The 27,401-nt window shown below is 45.3% G+C and overlaps 5 protein-coding genes across 5 annotated transcripts; 3 read left to right on the plus strand and 2 right to left on the minus strand.

Annotated features, from left to right (window-relative positions):
- Positions 1–1,149: 1,149 nt before the first annotated feature.
- On the plus strand, positions 1,150–10,732 carry BHQ10_009507 (uncharacterized protein; the record flags this gene model as incomplete). Its single annotated transcript, XM_040882430.1, has 10 exons — positions 1,150–1,191; positions 1,254–1,272; positions 1,332–1,409; positions 1,459–1,925; positions 4,012–4,602; positions 4,656–4,739; positions 4,798–6,503; positions 6,551–9,398; positions 9,458–9,778; positions 9,854–10,732. 10 exons carry the CDS (start codon positions 1,150–1,152, stop codon positions 10,730–10,732), a joined length of 7,035 nt encoding a protein of 2,344 aa, XP_040738009.1.
- A 787-nt stretch (positions 10,733–11,519) lies between these two features.
- On the minus strand, positions 11,520–12,777 carry BHQ10_009508 (uncharacterized protein; the record flags this gene model as incomplete). The annotated part of the gene is made up of 5 exons (XM_040882431.1): positions 11,520–11,813; positions 11,881–11,965; positions 12,020–12,157; positions 12,220–12,301; positions 12,360–12,777. 5 exons carry the CDS (start codon positions 12,775–12,777, stop codon positions 11,520–11,522), a joined length of 1,017 nt encoding a protein of 338 aa, XP_040738010.1.
- Positions 12,778–13,536: 759 nt separating this feature from the next.
- Positions 13,537–15,119, plus strand: BHQ10_009509 (uncharacterized protein; the record flags this gene model as incomplete). Its single annotated transcript, XM_040882432.1, has 6 exons — positions 13,537–13,988; positions 14,042–14,100; positions 14,157–14,258; positions 14,313–14,482; positions 14,533–14,876; positions 14,942–15,119. 6 exons carry the CDS (start codon positions 13,537–13,539, stop codon positions 15,117–15,119), a joined length of 1,305 nt encoding a protein of 434 aa, XP_040738011.1.
- Positions 15,120–16,495: 1,376 nt separating this feature from the next.
- Positions 16,496–17,432, plus strand: BHQ10_009510 (uncharacterized protein; the record flags this gene model as incomplete). The annotated part of the gene is made up of 2 exons (XM_040882434.1): positions 16,496–17,170; positions 17,229–17,432. The coding sequence occupies 2 exons, from the start codon at positions 16,496–16,498 to the stop codon at positions 17,430–17,432; spliced, it is 879 nt and encodes a 292-aa protein (XP_040738012.1).
- A 207-nt stretch (positions 17,433–17,639) lies between these two features.
- Positions 17,640–18,413, minus strand: BHQ10_009511 (uncharacterized protein; the record flags this gene model as incomplete). The annotated part of the gene is made up of 1 exon (XM_040882435.1): positions 17,640–18,413. One exon carries the CDS (start codon positions 18,411–18,413, stop codon positions 17,640–17,642), a length of 774 nt encoding a protein of 257 aa, XP_040738013.1.
- Positions 18,414–27,401: the final 8,988 nt, after the last annotated feature.

The raw sequence follows: 27,401 nt of genomic DNA on the forward strand, positions 1-27,401 counted from the left end.
AACCAATTCGTCAACACCACACCTGCAATTCCGTAACAACTCCAGCGAAACGCTTTTTGTATGAAGATAGACAAGTATAGATGCAGGAGAACTAGCTTGGGGGGAACCACAGCGGCCAGATACAGGATAGGGATTATGATAATCATATGCCCCCAAATAGTAAGCATGCCGGGATTAATTTGTAGTACTCGAGCTTCATGTAGACCAACACCACCATATTTTGCGTCCACTACCTAGATATGAGCCGCAAGAAAATAAAGGGGGCCGGAGAGAGATCCTGTTTACCTATGACGCAAGTAACAATTGCTAAATTGACCAAAAGCCCTAGAACGATAAATAAATCATCGACTCCCCATCTCAAACGACCTACTACCTTTGACACAAAGCGTATTGCCACCGCAAGGGTCTCGATGACTATGAGAGCTGAGCAAACGCCATACATCACGGGCTGTTGGGTCTGCCGAAGATATTCTTCCGAATAAGACGGAGGGTTTGCCATTGCCCAGAAATCTATTGTTGTAATCAAGGACCGGCTAAATAGATGTGAAGCGCAATATTCATAAGGAAGAGGTGGGATCCCTTATATGCTGTATTGTTTTATCTCTGTGTCCTCGACGATGAAAGATGGCAGTATCTATGCCTAATAATTCTTGAAAGAGATAGGCTGATAAACTCCACACCAATGTCTTGAAAGTTGGGAGCGCCTCCCTCTGAAATCGGCAAACTATTGATTAAGTATATGGGGCCAACCGTAGTACACAAAACCAACCGCATGATTTATCGCAAAGTCATATAACATACTTCCAACTAAATTGATTATCCAGGATCCACTTTGCTGATGCCCCTGGCACAGTATTATTGGGGCTAGTGGACTACTATTGCAAGGAACAAACCATGACGAGGCCACACTTCAAGGGAAGAAAGAATACCCACAACCAACCTAGATATGACTATTATCTTCCTGGCAGGGGGGTGTACCATCATCGACAGTGTGAAATCAAGGCCCCGCGACAAAGTCCTATAAAGCGGTCTTAAGGTGCTTCGCATACATAGCAGTAGCCTTCGACAGTACACTCTGGACAGTCTGAAAATTTTGATCATCAATACAGTCTTGGGCTTATATAATTTGCGTGTCTTAAACCATCGGTAATGCGCTTCTTGTGTTTCCACGGCAAAGGCTCGAACAGTCAGGTAGGATCTCATCATAAAAACAAATTTCTCACCAAATTGACCAATACTTACTGACTGATTAGATTATGGAGACTCAAATTGGTGAGTTATAATCCTCAAAAGAGATTTATGTTCGAAGCTGAATGTATACACTATTCTAGCAGCCTTGTGTCAAGAATTGGACAGCTTCCACGAGTACGATTATGTTGAAGGGGTTATTGCTGTGCCGTTAGATCCTGGTATGTGTGCGCAATGTACGTTTACTGACGACAATGACCGCTGACCCAGGAAACTTCCCAGAGCTTCGACCCTTTTTCCCTATGAAAGGGGAATATTTTGACTACTTCTCGCCTGATTCCGTGGAAAGTGTTAAGCAAGCGCTGGATGACCTATCAGCATTTATTGAAAGTAATGGCCCGTACGACGGCATCATTGCATTTTCCCAGGGTGGCTGTCTCGCATCCACTTTTCTGATCCAACAGACCATATTGCACCCGATGACTCCGTTACCATTCAAATGTGCCATATTCTTAAGCTCCATCAACCCTACAGACCCACGAGCTTTAGACAGTGGACATGCACGTTTCTTAGACCCTCAGGTAGAGGGGGATCAGATGCTGGCAGGGTTGCCAACAGCACATATTTGGGGCCGTAACGATACGCTTTGGGCAAATTGTAGCGAAACGCTGTATGGATTGTGTGATCCGGAATTACGGCTTCTCCTGCTCCATGATGAGGGCCATACAGTTCCAGGGGTAAGAGCTCAGGAGTATTTGCTGGCTAGTGTACGGCTCATTAATAGAACGATTGAAAAGGCTGAGATGCCTGGTCACTTATAGAAACTCTGCCATGGGATTGGAGTCGCTGATATCAGATTAGCACTGCAATAGAGACTTTTAGCAAAGGCTCCCAAAGAAACATTGAACGAGAACTTTTCTATGACCTCCTCGTACGTACAGTTACCGTGAATCTTACACCGGGATCAAAGTGTTTGTCTGAATTTCGGTTATCTTGCGCTATGTTAGCGTCAGGCCGCCGACCTATCTGACATGACTCAGGGAAATTCCATTTCCGCCCGAATCGACATTACTTTCCCTGTGAACCTGTCAACTTGTATATATTGCCGCGCAGAAGGCTAGATAAATGGCGCGCAAGTGGTTACATCTGGTGTTCTAGGCTTGCAGATCGGCTCAAAACTTCCGTGAGACTTCGCCAGATGTCTAAGCTTAGTGAACTATAGCGCGAAATGGGGTCTCTTATGCAGTAAACAGTATTTTTATCACCACTGCACTTCATTAATTAAGACGATATCCAGGATAGTCGCCGAAGGAGGGTGTCCACATAGTGTGTTGTCAAAATTGGACCACTGAGGAGAGTGCGCGGGTAGCTTTGGCCGGAATGGGAGCAGGGGGTTGCATTCGCGCGTTGGGTATGGTCAGCACGCAAACATAAATACAACAATACATACATGCTGTTGTTCCACCTCATATGAATCTTCGTCACTGATACTGGAAAAGACGGGAAGATACAAAGCTGGCGGAATAATCACGATAGAGAATGCAGCCAGTAGGACAAATACGATGCAGGGGTACCGCTATCTACCTATAGATTAATTACGCCGCACTATGCAGTGCCGCCGGATAAAAATAAATCCAAATTAAATAATATGTGATACTTTCCTGCGGGCCATTGCTAAAAGCTCTATGTGTCGATTGAGTTGAAAGTCCTAGCCCTGCAAAGCAGCTCCGATCCTCAGTGAAACCAAGATCCATGGTGGTCAGCAAGTGTCGAGACGCTGTTATAGTACGAAAACAAATTAAGCGCTTATCGAACACCAACAGTATCTCCTCTACTCTATCACACGCCTATGCCGTTCAATAAGTAGTATAGAATCAGAGCTATAAGAGAACGCAATCAATGTCTAATTCTCTACCATAATCAAGTGCTCCTGGTCAAAAGTTCGCGAGCTGACATTCCCATCTTCGCCAGCAATGGCTCCCCTTATAATAGAAAATTCTTCTGCAAACGCAAATCCTTCATGTCTAGATGACTCTTATGGCTCTGGATCTCAAGGCCATCATGATCCTCTCCAGGCCATCGCTGTCATCGGGTTCTCAATGGCGTTTCCGCAGGAAGCTACGACATCGGACGCACTATGGGAGTTAATGATAAAGAAAAGGAATACCGCGACAGGGATACCCAAGGATAGAATGAATATTGACTCCTTTTACCATCCAGATGTATACAGACGTGGCCAAGTAAGTCTTCGGACACATTGACATCGATACTCGTATGTCGCACTGACTTGCTGTTTAGTTTCCCGTTAATCGCAGTCACTTTCTTCACCAAGATCTCGCTTGTTTCGATGCGTCTTTTTTTGCCACTTCGACAACAGATGCCGCGAGCATGGATCCACAGCAACGACTGCTTCTTGAATATACTTATAAAGCTCTTGAGAATGGTGACTTATTCAGTGCAAGCTTACATTTGTCCACACGCTAATAGGATGCGTAGCTGGTCTACCAATGGAGCAAGTCCGCGGGACCAAGACATCCGTGTATTCAGGTACATTTTCTACAGATTGGCTACATTTACAATACAAAGATGGGGAGCAAGCCCAAACAACAACTGCATTGGGCATACAAGCATCAGCCAATGCTAATCGAGTGAGCTGGTTTTTCGACTTCATTGGAAACAGCGCAAATATCGATACAGCTTGCTCTAGCAGTTTGGTGTGTCTACACATGGGTTGTCAGGGCCTGCAAACTGGTGAAGAAGACATGGTACACACTACGATGGTTTATACGATCCAATACATTTTTTTTTGCTAATACCAAATAGAGTATTATAGCAGGATGCAATGTCATTATCTCACCGGATTCCATGCACGCCTTATCCAATATGAATATGCTCTCCCCGGATGGGCAATGTTACAGTTTCGACCACCGAGGGAACGGTTACAGCAGAGGAGAAGGATTTGGTGTTCTCATCCTCAAGCGGGTGGCAGATGCGATTCGAGATAATGACACAATTCGAGGTATCATTCGTAGCACGGGCTGCAACCAGGATGGACACACGTCAAGCCTTACCTTACCTAACGCTGATTTGCAGGCGAGGCTAATACGCGACACGTATAAGAAAGCCGGCCTCAGTATGAAGCCTACGCGATTTTTTGAAGCACATGGCACCGGAACGTCTGTGGGTGACCCGATTGAGTCGAAGGCCTTGGGAGCTGCTTTTCGGCAGGTTCGTACGACCGACGACCCTCTGTGGATTGGTGCAGTCAAAAGCAATATCGGTCACCTGGAAGGCGCAAGCGGCATCGCTGGAGTTATTAAAGCTATGTTAGTTTTGGAAAAGGCCATCATTCCACCCAACACCAATTTCGAAAAAGTTAATCCAAAAATCGACGCGGAGTTTCTGAGAATTCAGGTTTGCCGTAACCACCTTCTATACTTGATTCGCAATTGCTGAATATCCTAAAGTTCCCCCTGGAGAGCATGCCATGGCCCACCAAGGGTCTTCGGCGGGCTTCCGTGAATTCTTTCGGAAATGCCGGAACCAACTCTGTAAGCATTTAAGCTCTATCTCTATAAAGTGTGATTAACATGCTGATTCGGGCCATAGCACGTTGTCCTTGACGATGTCTATCACTTTCTGGAAGAATATGGTCTTTCTGGGCAGCATCTTACAGTCCGAGATCCGCCAACCAAGGCCGTCTGCGAGCCAACTCTAGTCAGGCTTTCTTCTTCGCTTCAACGCCCTATCTCCAAAGATGCTAGCTACGAGCCAGGTTCAACAAGGCTGCTTTTATTTTCTGCCAATGATGAGGCAGGAATCCGAAGACAGGCAAAGGCATACGCGGGATATTTCTCCAAAACCGCAGATTCACTGGAACCCAGCTATCTTGACCATCTGGCATATACACTTGCATTTAGGCGAAGTTCCTTGACTTGGAAGTCTTTCGCCGTGGTGAATTCCGTACTTGACCTCCCACTTCTTGATAAGATCATGTGCCCTGCAATAAAGTCATCGAACAATCCAGGGTTAGGGTTTGTGTTCACTGGTCAAGGTGCTCAATGGGCGGGGATGGGTAGTGAGCTAATGGTATTCCCTGCATTTCAACAAAGCCTGCAACAATCGGAAGAGATATTATTAGAGCTCGGTTGTTCATGGCGTCTCCGCGAGGAAATTATGCGGCAAACAGGCTCGAGAATCAACGACGCTGAGCTTGCTCAACCAAGCTGTACTGCTCTTCAAATTGCCCTTTTGAATCTCCTGGCTACATTTGGCATTTTTCCGACAGCGGTGATAGGCCATTCTTCGGGGGAAATTGCAGCCGCTTATAGCGTCGGGACCTTCACAATCGAAGCTGCTATGAAGCTCGCTTATTACAGGGGCGAAGTATCTGGTCGTCTGGCATCGGATCCATCCGCGCCTAAAGGAGCCATGATGTCAGTCGGTTTATCAGAAGATGAAGTCCGACCCTATGTGGAAGCAATAACAGCTCAATTTGGTGTCTCCGACTTGACTGTAGCATGCATCAATAGCCCTAGAAACGTGACTATATCGGGGGATGCGAATCAAATTGAGGCATTGAGATCTCTCTTGGACGCTAAAAAAGTATTTTCACGAAAGCTACTTGTGAGTGTTGCATATCACTCCTCTCACATGCTACGTGTAGCGGACGATTATAGGCGGGCAATCCAAAACCTCAAGGCTGGTACTGAACCCGTCAACTCGGTGGCCATGTGCTCTTCCGTCACGGGGCAGCGAGTTACGAAGGATGACCTTATTGATCCCGAATACTGGGTGTCAAACATGGTATCGCCAGTACGGTTTGTTGATGCGATGGATACCCTCATATTGAAGTCATCGCGGCATATGCGCAAAAAGATTAATGGTAGTCACCGCAACTACTTTCGAATTGATACACTAGTAGAGGTGGGACCCCATTCAGCACTGCAGGGTCCAATACATGATACACTGCTTGCACTGCGCAACTCAAAGATTGGATATACATCTCTCTTGATGCGGAAGAATGCTGCGACGACTTCGACGTTCAACGCGCTAGGCTATATCAAATGCCTCGGCTATCCCATAGATATGGAGAAAGTGAACAACCTGGGTCTAGTTTCTAGCGAAAAATATATGGTATTGCCTTCTCTGCCAGGATATGTCTTTGACCATTCCCAGAAATATTGGAATGAATCGCGACTAAGCTCGCAGTATCGACTCGGAGGTCAGGGGAAACTGGACCTGGTTGGCAAACCCGTCCCAGAGTCGAATAAATTCGCAGCCAAGTGGCGAAATTATCTAAGAATTTCGGAGATGTCTTGGATGGAGGACCATTCTGTTAATGGAATGCTGATTTATCCAGGAGCTGGAATGCTCGTTATGGGGTTATTCGTGCCAGATACAAACTGAATAAGAACGACGTTGACAGTGGAAGAGAACCGCTTGATGAGGTGAATGCGTGTCGTGATCTTGCAATTTCAATAGCAAATTCATGTCAGACACCTCTCAATCCGCAAAAATTCTACTCCGCGTTGAATGACAGCGGCTTAGAACTTGGGCCCTCTTTCCATCGAGTCATTGAGGGATCGTTCAATAGTCGGCAAGTCCAAGCAAAATTGAAATTGTTCCAGTGGCCAGAGAATGAGTTCCCAGAGGCTCATATTATACACCCAGCGAGCTTAGATGCCATTTTCCACCTGGGAATTGGTATTTGCTCGGGAGGAGGAAAGGTGGCTGCACCCACAATGATCCCGACGTTTCTGCGGCACTTATTTGTTAGCAAGACTGGGCTTAGTTTCCCGGACACAGAGGAACTTCAGGAATACGCCTACATAAGCACAAAGGATGCACACAGTGTCGAATTCTGTGGATTTAGCTTGAGTCCCACAAATGATGCTATATTGGTACAGTTTGAAGATTTACGGGCAACGGCAATTGCGGACCACCAGGATGACTCTGTCAGAGAAAGCCTCCAAGATCAACAACTATCCCACTTTGTTAAGTACAAGCCTGAGCCAGACCTTCTCAGTCCTCAGGCTACCTGGGCTTACTGCCAAGATGTTAGTGACAGCCAAACGCCGCTGGAACGGTATGTCGACATGCTCGCGCACAAGAACGGGGATCTCCGTATTCTGGAGATTGATACTGGTGACCGAACGTTGACGAAAAGTATCTTGCAAGTTCTGACAGTGGTAGATTACTTTGGTAGAATGATCAATCCCAGATATAACTCGTTCTGTCTCTGTTCTGCCTCCAGTGAAGTACTCGAGATTGGAAAACAAGAGCTTCAAAACTACTCACACGTCAATTTCGCATCCCTGGATATGATAATGAATGACGCGGAAGTCTTCGATCTTATCATGGCTCCATATAGCGTCCGAGAGGATGAAATGATGTTTAGAAACATCAGTAAAATGCTAACTTCTGAGGGGAAGCTGTTCCTATTGAAACCCAATGCCTCTCCTAATGAAAATGTTCAGAAAAACGGTCAGCCTGTGGAGGAAACCTGGATAAAATATGGGCTTTCTTATCCTGGGCTTGAATTACTTGCTTCCAACCCCACTGACAGTGGGCGACACATTGTGCATATCCACACGACTAGGTCTTTGGGTCCCTCAATACGACAGATAGACAAGGAGATATTCATAGTACTAGACACGATATCGTCCGTGCAAAGGCGTGTATCCGATGCACTGGCTAGCTACTGGCACAGGAAAGGAATAAACAGTATCAGATCTGGGTGCTTGGAAGAGGCGGCCGCCATCAAACAGACAGACAACATAATTTTTGTGGTGCTGCTGGAGCTAGACTACCGGTTCATGCACAGCATCACAAGGTCCGCTTATGGACCGCTGAAAACACTCTTTCAGACTGTCTCTGATATGCACTGGGTTACATTCTCTGGGGGTTCGGAGGCCGGTAATCCAGACTATAGCATAATTCATGGTCTAACTCGTGTGCTTCGGAACGAATACCCTGATCTCAATGTAACTGTGCTCAGCTTTGAGGCCACAGACAACTTGTCTGAATGGCAAATTGACAGCCTAACCCAGATTCTAAACGCGAAACACGTTCATCGCAATTCCAACATTGTTGATGTTGAGTATCTGGAAATCAAACAAGCTATACATATCCCGCGTATTATCCCGGCCCCGACCGTTACACATGAGCTAAATAGTAGATCAGGTGCACGGAGATCAGACAAAATTGCAGTCAAAGATTGTCCACCCCTCTTATTGAGCATGAAATCTGTCGGCATTCTTGACACACTTCACTTTGTGGAAGATGTGGCTGCTTATGAGCCTCTGGCCGCGGATGAGATCGAAATTCGCTCCTATGCAATTGGCATGAACTACAAAGACTGTTTAATTGCACTGGGCCAACTCTCCCGGTCCAAAATGGGCCCAGAGTGCGCGGGTGTAGTCATCAAAGCAGGAGCCAATACTGTATTTCAGCCCGGCGATCGCGTCATCCTGGCTGGGTCCGAGATGTTTAGAACTTTCGTTCGAGGTAAAGGAGCCGTCAAGATTCCAGATAACATGGCGTTCACCACCGCAGCCGCAATTCCGATGCAGTTCGGTACTGCATGGAGAGTCATTCACCGACTGGCGAAGCTAGAACAAGGAGAGACTATTTTGATACATGCCGCGTCCGGTGGCACAGGGCAAGCAGCAATTCAGATCTCGCAGGCTCTAGGCGCGACAATCTTCGCGACTGTGGGGTCCAAGATCAAGAAAGATTTCCTTATGGATGTATATAAGATTCCTGAGGATCATATCTTCTATAGCCGTGATACCAGCTTTGCGCAAGGCATCAAACGCATTACCAACGGCCGCGGCGTGGATGTGATTATAAACTCATTAGTAGGAGAAGGCCTCATTGCCTCTTGGGAATGCATTGCGCCGTATGGTCGGTTTATTGAGATTGGAAAGAAAGACGTCATGTCAAATTCTAAGCTTCCGATGTTTGGATTCAACAAAAATGCTTCGTTCATTGCTTTCGAATATTCTCAGTGGGTGAAAGATCGTCCTGAAACGGCATATCACGATCTGCAAGAGCTGGTCGATATGTTTGCCCAGCATAAACTTCATACTGCATTACCATTGCGTGTCCACGATATCTCGGAGATTGAAAGTGTCTTCCAGATGGTTCAGAAAGGTGACCAGATTGGCAAGGTTGTACTGGAGGTGACTCCTGAATCGCAAGTGCAGGTAAAGGATCATGTGACTTCCCCCAAGATGATTTTACACTAATGAGACATTTTTCTCAGGTCACACTTAACACGAAACCGAGTTTACAAATGGATCCCAACTCATCGTTCGTAATTGCAGGTGGATTAGGCGGACTCGGACGTGCAACAGCTCGATGGATGGCTGAACGGGGAGCGAGAAACATCATCCTCCTCTCACGCTTCGGTCCTCGGACTGATTCCGCTAGAGAACTTATCAAAAATCTGCAATCCATCGGAGTAAGAGTCGAGACACCAGCATGCGACGTTACAGATTTAGACACCATGAAGCAGATCTTTGGTAGGCTATCCGCAAATATGCCCCCCATCAAAGGTGTTTTGCAGATGTCAGTCATAGCCAGGGTTAGCGCCCCCGCCTTTGCATTACTTTTAATTATATCTCATTCATTAAGCAGACTGACTAATAAATCGTAATAGGACTGGCTTTTTAGAGACTTAGAGTATGATGATTGGAAAAGTGCCGTAGACGTCAAGGTTGTCGGCTCGTGGAACCTCCACACTGTCCTACCGAAAGGAATGGACTTTTTCATTCTCCTCGCGTCTACGTCTGGAGTAGTCGGAATCAAAGGGCAAACCAGCTACGACGCCGGAAATACATACGAAGATGCTCTCGCCCGGTACCGTGTGGCCCTAGGTGAGAAGGCTATATCTCTTGACCTAGGCGCAATGGTGGACGACGGCATTCTGGCTGAACGTCCTGAGCTCCTAAACCGTGTTCTTGCTTATGATATCATAGAGCCTGTTACGCGGCAAAGGTTCCACAGTATCTTAGACTACTACTGCAATCCCGAACTGGCCCTTACATCTCCCGAGGAAGCACAAGTGGTGGTTGGACTTGGAATGGGTTATGGTGCCGGCGGGTTGGAGAGCGTTGACCACAATCGACAACCGATGTTGCAGCCGGTGATATTAGCGGGTGAAAGACGTGCCGCCGCTATGGCTGCAGTGATGGATGGCCTGGGCACCGCCGATAAAGTGAAAGAGCAGCGTGAACAATTTGCTGCATCCGCGTCCAAGGACGAAGCGGCAGAAATCGTTGCCCAGGCCACGATTCAGAAGCTAGCCAGATCCATCGCTGCGCTGCGAGACGGCGCATCAATTAATTATGACAAGCCGCTCCAGATATTTGGTGTTGACTCACTGCTGGCAATTGAGCTGCGGAACTGGATTGTTAAGGAGTTCAACGCCGAAATTGCTGTTTTTGAGGTACAGGGCGCCTCGACGCTGGGTACCCTTAGTATGTTGGTAGCTGGAAGAAGTACGATTCCACATGATAAATGGTCGGCGGCACTATGAGCTTGAGAGGTAGACTATACATTATTAGAGTGTTCAGTATAGGTTATCGAGATATCTAGGAAGACGTTAGTTCACACTAACCACCGGATCTGACAGGTAGACCTTGATAATGCCCATCTAATGCATCTATATTATAAATTAATAATTTATAAAAACCCTATAGAGAAGTTATAAAATTTTTATAGATAGAAAAGTCTAGAACTTTTATTTAATTCTATAGAAATCATTCCTGTACGACTAGGACTAAATCTTTTTAATTCTATGGGACTTGTAGAGGTCTAATAGAACAGACGAATACACTGATGCACAAAGGCGTTGATGATGAAAACAGATACATCCAGGCGTCTTTAGAACCAACAAGTATCTAGTCCAGCCTTGATGAGCGTACTTCCATAGCCACCAATTTCTCTTACTGTACAGTAGTGGAATGGCCCTAAGAATACACACTGTAAATGGTTCGAGATTTGACCACCAATCAATAAGTCATGCCGTGATACAAAGCACATTAACTACTTATAGTAGCATAGAAGTCTCTCATATCTTAGGATAACCCCTCTCTATATAGTTTCCCTTCCGCGTATTTTCATTATGGACAGCGTGAACTTTGCCCTCTTTCAAAGCTTTTACCTCGGCCTCCTTCCTACTCAAACTTCCCGGGACATGCTTCGGAACTTGTCCTTTGATAGTAACCCGTACTCCTTGTCGATGCAATGGAGCATAATCATGTGTTGCACGATGTGTAGTTGCGCTTTTGCAATATCAGTATATCGCAACTCTCAGCAGGTAGCTAGGGTGATGCGGGAACAAGACTGTACCGATTATCCCACAACGCTACCGAATTTCTTTCCCAGCGAAACCGCACCATATGGTCCTGGGCCGTATGAATATGCGTGAAGAGGAGTTCGAGAAGCTTATCAGATTCATATCGTTTCAGTCCGTCCAGCCTCGTCACGAAACCCGAATTCAGATTTAGGACTTTATAACCTGTCACTGGGTGGGTAGTCACCAATGGATGCAGTGTCTCGATGGGTCGCTCTGCTACATTATGCTTCCAATGATTGATGATGGATTCGTATACAAGCTGACCATAAATAGCAAGATAAGTGATTTGATAATAAAGAAGAAGTAGATTGAGGTATGGTGCTTACCCCGGAGCTATGCCAAGCGTTGAGGCTATCTGCAAATCTTTGCAGTGGTTTTGATAAGGTCTCATATGTGCCATAGCCGGATATCCTAATATTTACTTAGTTTGGTAGAGAGTTCTAATATACTGACTTAGTGGCATACCAGCTTGTGTCACCGCCTGTGGGCGGTAATTCATGAACTCTCAAGAGAGAGAACGAGGGAGGGTTAGCTTGGAAGCTACTATCTGCATGAAAGTCTGCGAATGGCCATTTAAAATGGACATAGCTTTCTCGGAAGTCTCTGAAATATTCTTAGGAAGATTGTAATCTAAAGCTTGGTGAAATAATATCAATGGGACATACTCATCTTGTTCCGCAATAGTATTCACTATAGGTTTGCCCTTTGCCTTGGCGTCTTCTGGGTCGGGCAGCAATTCTGGGATTCCTAAAGCACAATTAGCACGGCGATCAGAGATACCTTCCTAGTGGAAAATGATAAGTACCATAATAATCGAACAATGCCCTCTGCCCTTCGGCCGTGATATCCTGGTCACGGAAGAACAACACACCCCGGTGAGCAACAAGTAACGCCAACTCATCCTTTTGCGCGTCCGTCAGCGAAGAAAGCTGCAGCCCGGTGATAAGTGTACCCAAGGAAGGTGTTAGATCCAATCTTTTGACTTCCGGATCTGCAAACAGATTCGGCAGGTCAGGGTTTGCGAAGAACCCCCTGTCTCGTGGAACTGCGGTTGGCTCGCGGATGCCACGTGGAGGTACGTGATCACCTAGAGGCCTGAGAGGAAGGGCTCTCTGCCGTATGGCGGGGKACTCAGAGGTCTCTGGGTATTCGATATCAGTTGGGCGAGTGTCGCTCAGATCCGTGACGGATTGACCGTCAACGGTTAGAGTCCGCTGAGGCATGATGATTATTTGCCCCTCGACGTTCACATTTCCAATTAACTTAAGGAGTTATCTGTTCCGATTTAAATGCAGTTGACTCACTTCGTAGACAATTGTTATCTACATTCGTTATTTTCGGGGGTTTGACGCCATTGTGAATGAACAAACTAAACAGGAGCCGGTTCGGCATTGCTAGCCAAAACATCTAAATTTGCCATTTTCGTGGTCTTGACGCCATTTTCCATCAGCCAATCGAACGGTGGTCAGTCCGGCAGTTATACTTGCCAACTCCCGTGGCAGTGATGATTATCGTGTAAACCAATTGGTATACACGGCTTGATCAAATGGCTGAAATATAAAGTAGAACCTACTTGTATACAAGTTTAATTACCCGGTCGGTGCCGGATAACCGTCGAAGCGCTATTTCCGAGATAGGATATTTTCCAAGTCCCGACAAGATGACAGCGCCCCATAGTATTCCCCCATTGAGCCTAGCGCTTCGACGGTTCTACGACACCCTTAACTACGTACCTTCCATGAACTACAATTTGAATGCTTCTGATTTCGATATCTCCATATTTGATACTTATATAATGGCGTAAAGGCAGGTGTATTTGTCATCTCTGGCCTACTAGTGGCGGTATTGCGTGATTGTTTACACGACAATCAGATTGTCTAATACCTTATCATAGAGCTCCAAGCTAAAGCAACAGAACATAAATAGCTTGGTCAAATCTCGGTTCTTCCCCTTGCGATGATTTTGCAAGCAAGCAAGCAAAAATGGCTACCCAAGTCAAGCGAGATTTTTCGGGAGAAGAATCAAAGAATGGCGGAGTAGAGAGCCAGGTCCAAACAGTCCTCGAGAATGATAGTATTCCGGAGGTCTCTTCTATCCATTGGTTCCGCTCCACTCGATTTCAAGCTGCTGTTATTGCAGGGGTATTCTTTTGTGGCCCTGGCATGTACAGTGCTATAGCTGGTCTTGGGGCCGGAGGGCTGGAGAGCCCTCACTTGGTCAATATTACCAGTGGCATGTCCTACGGGATGAATGTGGTATTCGCTCTCTTGACTGGAGTCTTTGTCAATGTTCTCGGTGAACGGTTGGTACTCAGTATCGGTGTCCTGGGGTTTAGCATCAATGGGGCTTCGCTGTACTGCAATAATAAGTACCACACGAACTGGTTTCTGTATCTTGCTGCTGCGATCCAGGGATTCACCACAGCGCTTTTATGGTAGGTCGGATCTCCGTCCCATCTTGCAGGAGGTTGTTCTGAGCATCAAACAGGGTTGTCCAGGCATCGATCATGCTGGCATATCCAGAGCCAAATTTTAGGGGGAAATTCAGTATGATCTATGCTTCGTTCTTCAAGAAGTTTGAGGCTAACATCTGCTCTTTCCAGTTTCCATTTGGTATTCCTCTATTGCTGCAGGCCAGGCTGTAGGAGGTGCACTTTCTCTGGGCTTTAACGTACATAGAGAAGAAGCTGGGGCAATCAGTCCTAGTAAATCATACATCTCCCATCGATTTTAATTTTTTCACTAACCGTGTTGTCTAGTCACATATATTCCGCTTATCACAATTGCTGCTTGTGGACCGTTCATTGCATTGCTGTTATCGAGTCCAGCTAAAGTCATTCGTCGCGACGGCATCAGAATCTATTCCAAGAAACAACCAAATGCATTAGAGGAAGCAAAAAAGATTTTTAGTGCTGTATCAAGAAAGGAGGTAAGTCCATTAATTTAAAAAATGCTTGTGCCCTTCTCATGCCTGCGCAGATGATACTCCTTCTGCCTATGTTCATATTCTCGCAATGGTTCCTCTCTTACAAGGGAACCTTTACAGCGGTATACCACTCTGTCCGTGGACGGGCGCTCACCTCCTTTGTGGGCGCATTCGTGGGTATTGCTGGGACATTTACAATGGGGATTTTTCTCGACACTCCGCAAATGTCACGGCCAGCTAAGTTCCGCTGGGGATTTATCGGGGTCTATACGTTGTACACTATTGTTTGGGTATGGTACACAGTGGTACAATGGTACTATGCGAAGACAACCCCAGTCGGTCTGGACTGGACACAGCCAGAGTACTATGCTAGTTTTTTGCTGATATTGTTGGACGCGTAAGTTAACCCAATAAGCCCTCTGGGCCCCTGTCAGCGTCAGCGAAGCTCAATCTCCTTTATAGATTCACCGATCATGCGTTTCAGACATATACTTACGCACTGATTGGCTCTCTGACAGAGGATATCAATGAGCTGGAAAGATATACCGGTTTCTTCAAGGCAGTGAACACGGGCGGAGCGGCTCTGGGTTATGCAGTGCAAACAAAGTGGAGCATGATGGGTGCCGAATCATTGTTGTAAGTTGGTGGCTCTACCTTGCCCAATCAAATACTGAATCCGTGACAGATTGGGGCTTTGGATTGTCCAAATAATACCAACTTGGTTGGTGGTAAGTAAAATGCAGAAATAGGCTACTTCATTTGCATGAAGTAGAGGTGGATTCTGCCTGCTATTTACCAAGTTGTATGAAGCCTCGAGGTGTTTTATAGACTTGTCATGTGTTTATCAGCACATGAGATCAGACTGGTCAACCTTTATATAAAGATCAACTCTTACGATCCTAAACCAAGTATATGTCAAACAGAAAACCTGACCTAGGTGTGACAGCCGTACTTGGATCAATACGCCTAGGCCTTGACTTTTCCCATGGAAGCCTGACGAAACCACTCCCCATGCCCAGACTTCTTTATTTTGGCCTTCCTACTCCCGTGTATAGAATTCTCAATATCCTAGTGGGAATTCCTATTAATTCCTCTTAAGACCCAATTCTATACATATACAACTTACCAAAATAAGATAGATAAATTACTAACTCCTTGGTATAGTATTAAATTTTAGATCCATTTGAAATAGTACTGCAGGAACGTCAATATCAATACCAGACCGATATCAGACCCAGCATCTAGCAACTACGCATCTGCCGTACGTGCATTGGGGAATGGTAATCTTATTTCAAAGCATGTACTAATCCCGTCTGCTTCACATATCAATGATGGACTTTTAGTGTAACGGATATACATTCCTCCATCTTCTTATGTTTGTCTATCAACGATAGGTACCGACGCTGATTATAGCCCAGATCAGGACAGAACCGTGGCTACTCACAGCTCTTGACTCGTCTTTTTCTACTTTCCGTCAAGCGTTTCAGTTTAGTACAAAGGCTTAGTACAAAAGCTATTTTACACCACGTATCCATTAATTCTCACTTGGCTAATTCACCAGTAGACTCGAAAAGATTGGGATGCATTTCGCACTCGCGAAAGTCATCGATAGAATATTTTCGCTGCCTAACGAGCCAAGACAAATGGCTGAGGAGCTGAAATATGCCCGGATAAGTTAGGTTTTTTGACATGATGTGATCTAAGCAATAACGATAGTGGCTCACCCAGGCAACAAGATATTTAAGTTATAACATCCCGGTGTCATAAGAAGTTAATGCGAAATGCGAATACGAGTCTCGGCGTGCAGCCCCATTGGTCTATCCTTCGATATCTCTATAGACATGTACAGGTATAGCATCGCAAATTTCGAAGATTGGAGAAATAGCAATGAGACATAAAGAAGAAACTAGATATAAAGTCGTGATGAATCTCTAGGTAGATCTCGAAATATCGTTGAATATAATTATAAGACATTTATCAGATCCCCTGGAACGCATAGACAAAGCAGACCTCACAATGGGCCAATCCATATACTTTTATGACCCGTCCCTGGCGGCCTCGATTCTCTTTACTACCATCTATATGCTCCCGTTCGGTTATCACTTGTACATGTCTGTCATCGCCCCGTACAGCGGCAGATACAATCACATTGGATGCTTCGTTCCAATCGTGATCGGCGCAGCAATCGAAATTGCGGCGTACGCCATTCGAGCCGCCAGCGTCAAAAAGCCGGACGACGTTGGTCTTTACGCGACTTCGGCGTCGTTGATCGTGATTGCACCTGTTCTCGTCTGCGCAAGCCTCTACATTTTAATCGGAAGGCTTATTGAATCCAGCTTGAATAGGCGTGAGAGACCCGGCACGGGAAAACGACCATTCTTTTTTGGAGGGCGGGTCTCGTCGATCTGGATCCCTCGAATCTTTGTCACCTCGGATATCCTCAGTTTCCTCACGCAGGCGTCCGGAAGTGGACTTGCTTCTTCGAACAATTGGACGGGGCCAACGAAAGACGCTGGTATAGGGGTGCTTATCGGCGGATTGGTTTTGCAGCTTGTCACTTTTGTGCTGTTTCTTGTTATTGTAATTTGGTATGATGTTCGTGTTGCCCCTCCTTCGTCTCGGAGAGACGAGAAGGGTTCTGGAGTGAGGTCGGTGTTGACGGGTATATACATTGCCGGATTCTTCATCACGGTAAACTCTCCACTGAAAATAGCCGAGAAAGATTCGAGGGTGACTGACCGACAACTAGGTGCGTCTGATCTATCGAATCATTGAATTCTCCATGGGCATAGGTACCTATACCTGGAACCATGAGTGGCCACTGTACGTTCTCGAGGCACTACCAATGCTCGTTGCGATGATCACATTGGGCTGGTATCACCCTGCGCGGTGTCTGCCCTCAGGTCTTCCAAAGTCGACGGAGTTGGAATCTCGTGAAAGACTTCATGGTTGATCTTAATATCGAACCAATTCGACAGGCAGCAAAACTTCAAATCTGCTTGAATTGTCACTTGTTAAACCTTAAAGCCCCTCTCTTGTGTTCGTCGTGTTTCGAATGATCATATTTGTTGAATGTCTTCTAGCTGATAAATTATGTGGTCACTGGACGCTTCGATGATCTTCTTGCAATGCTTTAGATACGTCTATAAGCTTCCAAATTCTATATAGTTGCCCTGCTGCCCATCGCATGTAATTTTAGCCCACTCTCAATCCACGCTTTATCAGCATTAATGAGGCTAACTTGCCACTCTACTAATCCACGAAACTTTGCCGGAAGAGACTCATATCTATGAATTCCCCAGTGGTGGTTAGCGAGCGCGTCCTTCGGTGTACTCACAATGTCTACTCTCAGGACCTCAAAGATCGGTCGCATCATAATCGTGGCTGCAATAAAATGGATGAGAAGCAGACTTGAGACGGGATCGCCAGGGTTCAAAAACTTGATGAAATCATGGTCGTTTATATGATCCCAGGAGCTGTAGATGAATGTAAACGTGAGAAAGGCCTGCTGCGCGGAGACTTTCATGGCTTGGTAAGTGGAGAGTATTGCGTTATAAGTAAGGTGACGAGGGATGTCACCCTGTAGTAGCGGTTGGATAGCTTCTAGTGTCTCAATACACGCATCAATCATCTCAGGAGAATGAGAGGGTTCCGCGGACAACAAAGGCCATACGTAAGCGTAAATATCGTTTGGCATCAGCAGCTTGAACATCTCACTGCATTGGTACTGTGCCAAAATATACCGAGTGACGATAGAGCAGCCTCGAACCATAACGGCAAAGTCAATGAGTCCGTCAATCATATAGCTTGCTTGAAATGTAAGCGCATAGGTTGTTGCCAAGATAAGATCCAGTTCCGTTCTGTTAGGGTGACTGGGTGATGCGAGAGCACTGCTCAAGTATTTCAGGGCTTTGCCTCGATGTTCGACAGCCATCGCAGTATAAGAGCTGCCTTCTGGTGATATCAGGGACAAATGGGACGCTCCTAAACATAGAATTGCGTGCATCAAATGTGGGCACTAAAATGCACATTAGTTACCCCTTTCCATTCGATGCTGATTGAAGGCATACCTGGTGCGCAGATGCCGGGAGTGACGTCTTCCATAAATTTTCACTCTGAAAAGGTAAATGAGGGTATGCCGTAAGTAAGAAGTGGTGAAAGAACTGAAGGTCCTCTCCCGTGAAGGATGCCTGCGACGTAGAGTATAGCGGCTGAAGCTTCAGTAGCGACGAGGACGAGTCCTGTGGAGCTGTTGCAAGTGCGCTGTTGGGCTCGCTACTGCTCAACCTGTCTTTCTGACGATAACTACCGCGACTTGTGTTTCTTCGACGCCGTGACTGGGAGTTGGATGCATATATGCACTCCACGCGTCTACTAATACAGTTTTGACATGGTTGAGGGCGCGTCTCCGGACACTGCAGAGGCGATTACTTTTGAGCAATTGAAATTTATCTCATCCATCAGCTCTTACCTTGACCCTTCTGGATTTGCAATTGAGACAGCCTAGTCGTGATTTGGTGTGTGGTCTTATGGATCTGAGGGGAGGCAATTCGGAGAGGATCATATCTGCTTCGACGAATGAGGCTAGTTGACGTCAACATGCAAACAATTCGATTGACCTTTCCCATCCACCGAAAAAATTATCAATTGGAACTGTATTCGATCAAAACAATCCCGAGTTGTCGCAGTAGTAATCTGAGTTGCAAATATAATTCCCAGGTGTGCGAAATTAATAAGCAGTAGGCATGCCGAGACTTTGACTGTTTGCGCTGGCTAGGCAACAACAATATCTACCCGTCGCGTTGCCTCCCCCGACTCGAGTGTATTCCGAGAAACATTAAATGGAATATGTCATCAACAGTTGCCGGATTGATTAAATGTTGATACTCATACTACGATGGCATTGTTTCCTTTGTGTTCGTTATACCGGTAGTGATGGTGCCATGACCGACCGCAGTTAGTTCCTGCATGGGCGCCATCCAAATTCTGGAAAAGGTCACTATAACCCATACCGACGCCGACAAGGTTCTTGTAAAATGTTGCCTTATCAACGCGATTGATACTTATAGCCCGGATTTTAGATATGGCCCTGTTTGCAATTTTCACTCAGCTTCTGATTCTGCGCCAGCATCCACTTCGCTGGTATCGCTGTAAACAATAGACGCCAAGCCTGATCAATGCTCAACCCAACCTCCGCCGGGAGGTATGGTAAAGACGGTGCATCCGAACCACCTAGAAACCACTTCATTGTGGAGCTTGTGTATAGAGGATTTAAATCTCGTTAGGGTTGATATCATTGAAGTTAGTCCCACATAAAATGGCGTTAGAGAAGAGACAGCATTAGCAGCAGCGCATTTCATCTATCAAATAATCACTAACGTGGTGAAAAAGGGTATTATGGCGAGGGAATTGCCAAAATCATCTGAGGGTAATTGGTCAAAAGAATTCTGACCTCATATTAAGTCTATCTTGAGTCACTATATCCATCCATAATGGCGTTATGACCCATCGAGTGAGTAATGGAGCTAAATTTTCAATTACTCAAAACCCTCAGCAAAGTAATTGTTTCCCAGGAATCAATTATAGATACACATTAAGGCAATTCGGGATCAAGAGGGTGCTAAGATGCCTAATATTTCCAATAGGCAGTTCGGAACCTCAGTCACACACCTGAATAGCGACCCTTAGACCGCAGCTAGCTACAGTATGTATATTATTGATATGTATTCTTCTGCTAAAATAATTGTCAATTTCGTAGCGAGGTACCTAATACCTAGTTATGCACTAGTGTACTCTGTACACTAAAGATTTTAGTAATACTCAAACTAATTTCTAGCCTCCTACGTATTAGCTAGGGATCGAAGAACCATAAGACATGATATATCAACAAAATGAGCTAACTATGTGATCTCCCTAAGCCATGAATGGAGCCAGCCAAACCCACCCCAGCTCCCACAACTTTTTTTAACTAGTGTAACCCACAGGGACTTTTCAATGCAAGTTTATGATAGACTTCGATTAAGATGTCGTTGGGTCGGGATAGGTTAGTGTTATGGTGAATAGGGGCAGCATGCCCACAAATGCGTTCCAGTATCAAGACCTTCCCCGCAGTTCCCATCGGCTTCATAGCAGAGACCATACCCCCGGTGTTCATGCACTGCAAGCAATGGGTGACCACTAGAATCGCAACCCACGCCGCTATCGGTATCGTCTGAATACCAGCCACATATTCCACTAAGGTTGATGCTCAAGATGTTGCAGTTATGGTCCCAGATAGTTCCCCACTGAGAGCCCGAATTTACACATGAGCCAGTAATGCTACTGCCAGTGATGCAATCGTATGTGTAACCAATGCCTATATCACCATCTTTCACGCATAGTCATTAGTTCGAAGCTTCACCCAAAGATAGAGTTTTCTTGAAAGAAAGGCTGAACGAACCATTGCAAACAGAAGCTCGGCCAAACATGGCAAGGGAAAGAGTAAGGGAAAAAACGAGCAATTCCTTCATTTTTCAATGTTTTTTGTTTATCGATTCTTTTCAGGGTGACAGGATCTTTTCTATGTAGAAAGATCATGAATATAATCAAAGATAATTTTCACTCATGGGAAATTTGCTCCTTATATAGTGTCCATTACACTATTCGAATGGATTATCTAGGCAGTCTGTGCCATCAATCCATCTATTGCTAGATGAGCAAGTATTCCTAGAATGGGATCTATTGCCACATCACTTTCTGTACCATGCCCTGCTGGCCAATTCAGTATACTCAAAGAGGGGAATCTGCATTCAAGTGGATCGCAAGGTGGTGTTGCATTAATTTACGGGGACCATTCGAGGAAAGCAAGCATCAGTATTCGAATTAATCTACGGGGACCATTCGAGAAAGCTAGCATTAGTCTTAGCATTAATCTACGGGGACTATTCGAGGAAAGCTAGCATTAGTTTTCGGACAGAATGCGCTGAAATGCGAAAGACGTATGATCGGATTTGTATCAAGACCTATACATCTGATAAGATAATCTTATCAGAAAGACGGCAATATTGCTAAGAATCTACAATGACTAGGTAGAATGTAGTTCTAGTGACCCACTCTAAGGCAAGCCCATCATTACCTATCCCTTGGCCAATCCATTATGTGAATATCTTATCACAAAATGGAAGCCTCATTTACTAGACCAGGCACTTATTTCCTGGTTCAAAATCATAGCGATGTCTTACTCGCATCTTGTTCTACAACAAGATAGGTATAGTAATATATGACAGGCTTCAAACTTCCTAATAATAGGTCACCGATACTCCGCCAAATGACAGTTTTTTGTAATGAGGGGAGACATGTATACTTTTAATCATCTTAGCGCGCCTCATTTTCGTGGGGACCGTGGAATTCTGGATTCTGTAAGAGCTGGCTCCATCGCACAATTACACGGGCTAATAGGAACAAGCAAAGGGTTAACACTAACAATCTAGGCTTGTAGTTGTCAGAGGCCCAGCACGGAGTATATATCTAACAATAGAATGCGGTCAGCAACACTGTTCTTGAGCATTTCCCCGCAGTAAATGGGTTGGCGCTAGTCTTCCACTAGTGGCACTACTTAAGCCTCAATAATAACATTTTCCAATCAAATAACGCGAACGGGTAAGTTGCGCACCACATCAAAATTTCTTCCGGATTTCTTTCAAAAACCATCTGTCAGAGAATCAAGAAGTCACAGCCAATGATTGAGACCATCTATAGGCTCTAGGGTCGCTGTATGTGCAGCTAGCTAGTCATGCCACTAGCGTTGTAGTCTAGTTTAGTAGACTATTCAACCTGCTACATCGGCCTATCAAGTGAGTCTAATACACAGTGCTTGTTGGCTTCCTGACAGCCTCTCATGGACGAGTGTACTCGCTGTAAGAAGGTAACATCCGGGCTGAAACAGGATGTGATAAGTTCATCATTCTGTTTGAGGCGGGCTTGTTTGAGCAGTGCATTTAGCCTATCTAGCATCGCGGTTTCCGCACCACCAAAGTGTGCTTCTAGATAATATACGATATTTCAGAAGTGAAATCGAGCATTATAATCCCAAGCTTTGAGTAACGACACCTGTGCCCCGTACCTCAGATAGTTTATCTATGCAGTATTCGTGTACGGAACACTTAGAAGTCTAGATCATCCTAGCACGAGATAACGAATTTGCATTAAGTGTTAAGCGCACCACGCTGAATCGCATGATATCAAATCATTGCGGATTCAATATGCAAGGCTACTATGTACGCTCTTTTATTTTTCTGGCGAGAATTCCGTTCTTGTCTCTTTTGCGCATCTCCTGCTTATTATTCCAGGCGCATAGGTAGTACGAGGCTGGGTATCCATTGCATGTCCACCCTCCTGGAGCGATAAGTTATTGTTATTAAAGATGCTATTTGTTGTCCTATATCGCAGCTATGCTATTCTGCTCCTAGACTGATCTATATGCAAAGCGTTTGAAGCTATTAGGGAGCCCTAGTTCGTCTTGCACCACCAACGGAGAACCTTGTTCCTGCAGGGTCCTGGTGGGGATGTTCATGTTTGAGCCAATAATTTAGGGTCCTATTCAAGTTTCTCGAACTTCTTGCCATACATCCGTTTAGTAAGGCAAGAGTCTTGAGTGATTGGTAAGTGGAAACGACTTGCATCCTTCATTGGTCTAAGTGCACCGCATGTCCCTTAGTCCATGTGATAGCCGCGTACTACGCTGTATGCACAGTGCCACATGAGTGCTAGGCGAATGGCTAATATCGCCTGTACTGTGCCACATACAAGTACCCCTCAATGCAGGCGACATTGGGTCCTGAAGGGTCTAGTCCATGTTCAAACGATGCAACCCACGTCAGATCGCGGTTTCTCCAAATCCGTTGTAGTCGCCTACCAGGCCCACGGAGTAGGTTCGCAAGGCCTTTCCTACAGTCTACGCCCACATATAATCAAGATTCCGAAAAGTAAGTAACTTAACGTTATATCGAGATAACTTAATTGCTGGTGCCCGGCGGAGTCTACTCCCCCTCATAATCAGCCCGACTATTTAACGCCCCTTCAAAACGAAATCTGCACGTGCCTCTCAATAACTTCAAGCCTCCCGGGCTCAAGGCCTAGCTTCCACCGTATTTTGGATCCATTACTTTTACATGGATGTAGATCCAAATTAAACGAAAAATCATCGTACGTAATATCGCCATAGCTTTCAGTTCGGAAGCTATTTAGGCGCTTATGAAGGCTATTCAAAACATGATCCATCTGGTCTCGATTCGTCTGTATCCCCAACTACATGAAATAGATTCTGGAAAATGACTAGTACTAATAGTAGGTTCCAAAGAATGCTTAACCTGGTCTTTATTACTCGTACACCAAAAATAATCTGAGCTTTTGGTGCGTAAACGATATATTTTCCGGTTCTATACTAGCCAGGTTCGATTGAAATGGCTAGTAAATGGATGAAAGCTGTCGTTGATGACATGAGCCGAGACCTTATCCTTGTATATCTTGCATTCTATCCAACCAAAAAGAAGTTTTAATGCAGTAAAGCTTACATGGATATCAATCTCAATACAGACGACCTTCTTTCAATAGCAAGAGCAAGGATTCAAGGTTAGAGCTACCTGTGAAGCTTGTTATCAAAGACAAAATTGTTGCGAAACACCAATCGGCGGAGGTCTTTGTCAAACATGCGAAAGTACGGCCGTAGATGCCACTTTGTTCAAAGTTCAAAAGCATGTCGATCACGTCTTTCTCGAAACTGTCGGTATGAAGATTTAGAAGAGCAGGATATCTGGCAAGAGATCAGAGATAACAGAGCGGAAGTATGCTTTTTCAACTTCGATGCTTCTCTGAGCCTAGACTAATCAGAACTCAGCGACGTTTTGACTAGAGCAAACTTTTTCAACGAGAGTTTCAACCCAGCGTCATCGACGGCTTCAAACGAGATGTTGCACCTAGATACAAATCAGGAGACTATTGATAAACGAAGCAGTAGCAAGAAGACTTGTGCCTCTTCCATGTCGGTGATTGCTGGCTTACGATCAATCGAGACGCAATAAGCTCACCATTCTCCCATGCTCGAAAGTTTTGATTCCGAGTTTACGACGTTGATTTAGACGTGCTGAAGTCTTCTTAACGTTCAGCAAAGTCTCGATGCTTCGGAGGTACCAGCAAGTAGCCAACTGCAATCGATGTTGCAAAATCTTGATCCCGTCGGTGCACAAATTTCGGGCCACATCAGCTATGCATTACTTTCAACTGTCTCTGCGATATCAACACTTGTAGTGACCACGCTACTAAAGCTGCTTGAGATATGTGATCTATTCAGTCAAAGCAACTTCAACAGAATCCAGACATTGAATCAAGCCCGACTTTTCGAATGTATAGATTTCAATATTACCCAAGCTCGTATGGCTCTGAAACAGTTCGAGATCTTCCACCCGCTGCTGACAAATGTTAACCGACAGGTACTGAAAAATGCGTCTAGTCTGCATCAGAAGATCAAAAGTGCTCTGGAGGAGCTACCGACGGGACTGGGAGGGAAATGAGCACAACTGCAATTCGAGTTTCCATTGATTATCCCCTAATTGTGTTTTCGCACGGGTTTTTTGTATTTGTGCTGGCAAAGATTGACGCGCAAAGCTCGAGGCACAAGTAAATTAGCACCTATGTTTAGATCAGTTGACTTAAGGATAGTCAATTACAGTGACATGATCGAGGCTGGTCCGCACTCGGCTCTAAAGGGCCCTATGAATTGGAATCTGGCCGATATCGACAATAAACCCAACACGACGATCGTTTATATCTCCATAGTATCTCATAGTCAATGCTGAAGGCTTCACGCTGCACTGTTTTTCCGAACTTTGGTCGCGAGGCTTCACAATTAGCCTCACGCGAGTCAATATTCCAGACCAATATGCTCACTCCCCTGATGTGCTCTCAACTCTGCCTTGATATCCTTGGAATCACTGCAAAGGATTTCGGCATGAGCATGAAGTTGCGAGAGCAAAGTATTTCAATAAACCTCCCAGAAACGATCTTCTTGGTATCGCGGTGGATGTACAGAATCCTCACCATCCCCGCTGGAGGCAGTTCCTCTCTATCCACCAGCAACCTTGGGTGGCTCATCATAATGTCACGAACACCGTATTATTTCCCGGAGCCGGCATGCTCATAATGGTACTCGAGGCTGCATACGAGATGGCAGACAGAGATAAGAAAGTGAAGCGCAATGAGTACCGCGATGTAAAATTTGATCATCGTCTGGTCATTACTGACGATTATGACCAAGGTGTCGAGACTTCACTCGAGTTTCAGCCACCCCTTGAAATTTTGCTGAATTCTCTGATGGTCCAACCACTGGGCTTAGGCGTGCCTGTACCTGGAGCAATACTAGGGTCTTTCGTATTAATATCAACTAAGAGGTAAATCGGCATTTTGGTCTCTATTCGACGTATAATTACATGCTTGCCTCCTTGAACTCTAATAACATTGATATCTTTAGCTTCTATCCTTAGAAAAACTTGTCGGGAGTCATCTAAGTAGTTAGTATAATCCTTCCCTCTATTTTACTTTGTAGGCCACCATGAACAGAGCTTTTATTATGAATTATCCTTTTAGAACTGGCTATATAACAACTCTGTGCCTTGAGTAAAGTCGGACTGAAGATTTATCGCTCCTCATTTCAAGCATTTAATACTTTCCGGGGTGTAGTGTGTCTAATTAAATGTCAAAGTGAAGCACTACGGTCGGCTGTTGATATGTCTGGTGCACAGCTCTCAAAGATGGGAGTGTTATGCCGTGGTCGCCTCCTAGTGTTATAAGGAAAACTTTTCTTGCAAGACCTGGCAAATATCTAGATAGCAGCTCGTTGTAGGCCCGAGTCATCTGTCTTCAGGCTAAAGCATTGTCGAATGGATTGACGGGACCCCCATGGTTTTCTCTCATTGCTTCTGGACTAGCATCACTCATAGTTCCAGTCGGTAGTGTAGCAAAAGGACAGCCCCACCCTGCCCACCGATCTTCGATCTTATGGGACGTGATAGAATCTAGAAATTCACTATGTATTGCTTCATAGCCTACTCCAAAAAGAGACGCCAATTGGCAAAGTACAGCTTCAGCGAACTTCGTTGGCCATGGCATCCTATTGCCGGCCCGACGTAGCACAGAGACAGCACGTCAGTGTATTATGGCCCTGGACATTCACCGAAGTATCGTGAGAATGATATATTGGTCCAAGGAAGCTTTGAGTCAGACCATAAGCACCCGTTCGTCGCCAAAATGGGGTTTTGGAAATACATAGAAACTCTATGAAACAGCCATAATGCGCACTTTTTATATAAATCTGCTTTGGACGAGGTAGAATGGGATGAACGTAACGTCTTTTAAGGCTGGACTTGGAATGCTCGCAAAAGTTTTTTTGAGCTTGAAACTCTTGACAAAGTGATGTTATACCACGGTATCTCAGTCTCGCTAGCACGGAGCACCTGAGGCTTTTGCAAAAGTAGAAACTGGTGGCGTTTTAGTTCTGATTATATTTACCTATGTCGCGGCACGTTTCACGAGAGCAAATAACATCCTATGTTCATGCAAATCATTCTATTTATCATGGTAGTCAATTTCGGCACTGTCTATTACCCACTGGTAGGGCTCTTTATCCGTTGCTTATTCTATCCGACATTCTTTTATATTTCCTCGCACCAAAGGATGCCTTACTCGCTAGATAATGGGCATGTACTCGTAACTGGTGGCAGTCGAGGCCTTGGGGCACTCATTTGCGAGAAGTTTGCTGCTGAGGGTGCAGATATCATGATCAATTATGTCTCCAACAAGGTCAAGGCGGAGGGGGTGACTAAGGAGGTTGGATGTGCATGGTTTCAAGACGCATATTACACAAGGGGTACGACGTAGTCTACTAAGTCAG

The sequence above is a fragment of the Talaromyces amestolkiae genome (genome assembly GCF_001896365.1).
Source record: "Talaromyces amestolkiae strain CIB chromosome Unknown scaffold25.1, whole genome shotgun sequence".
NCBI classification, from domain to species: Eukaryota; Fungi; Ascomycota; class Eurotiomycetes; order Eurotiales; family Trichocomaceae; genus Talaromyces; species Talaromyces amestolkiae.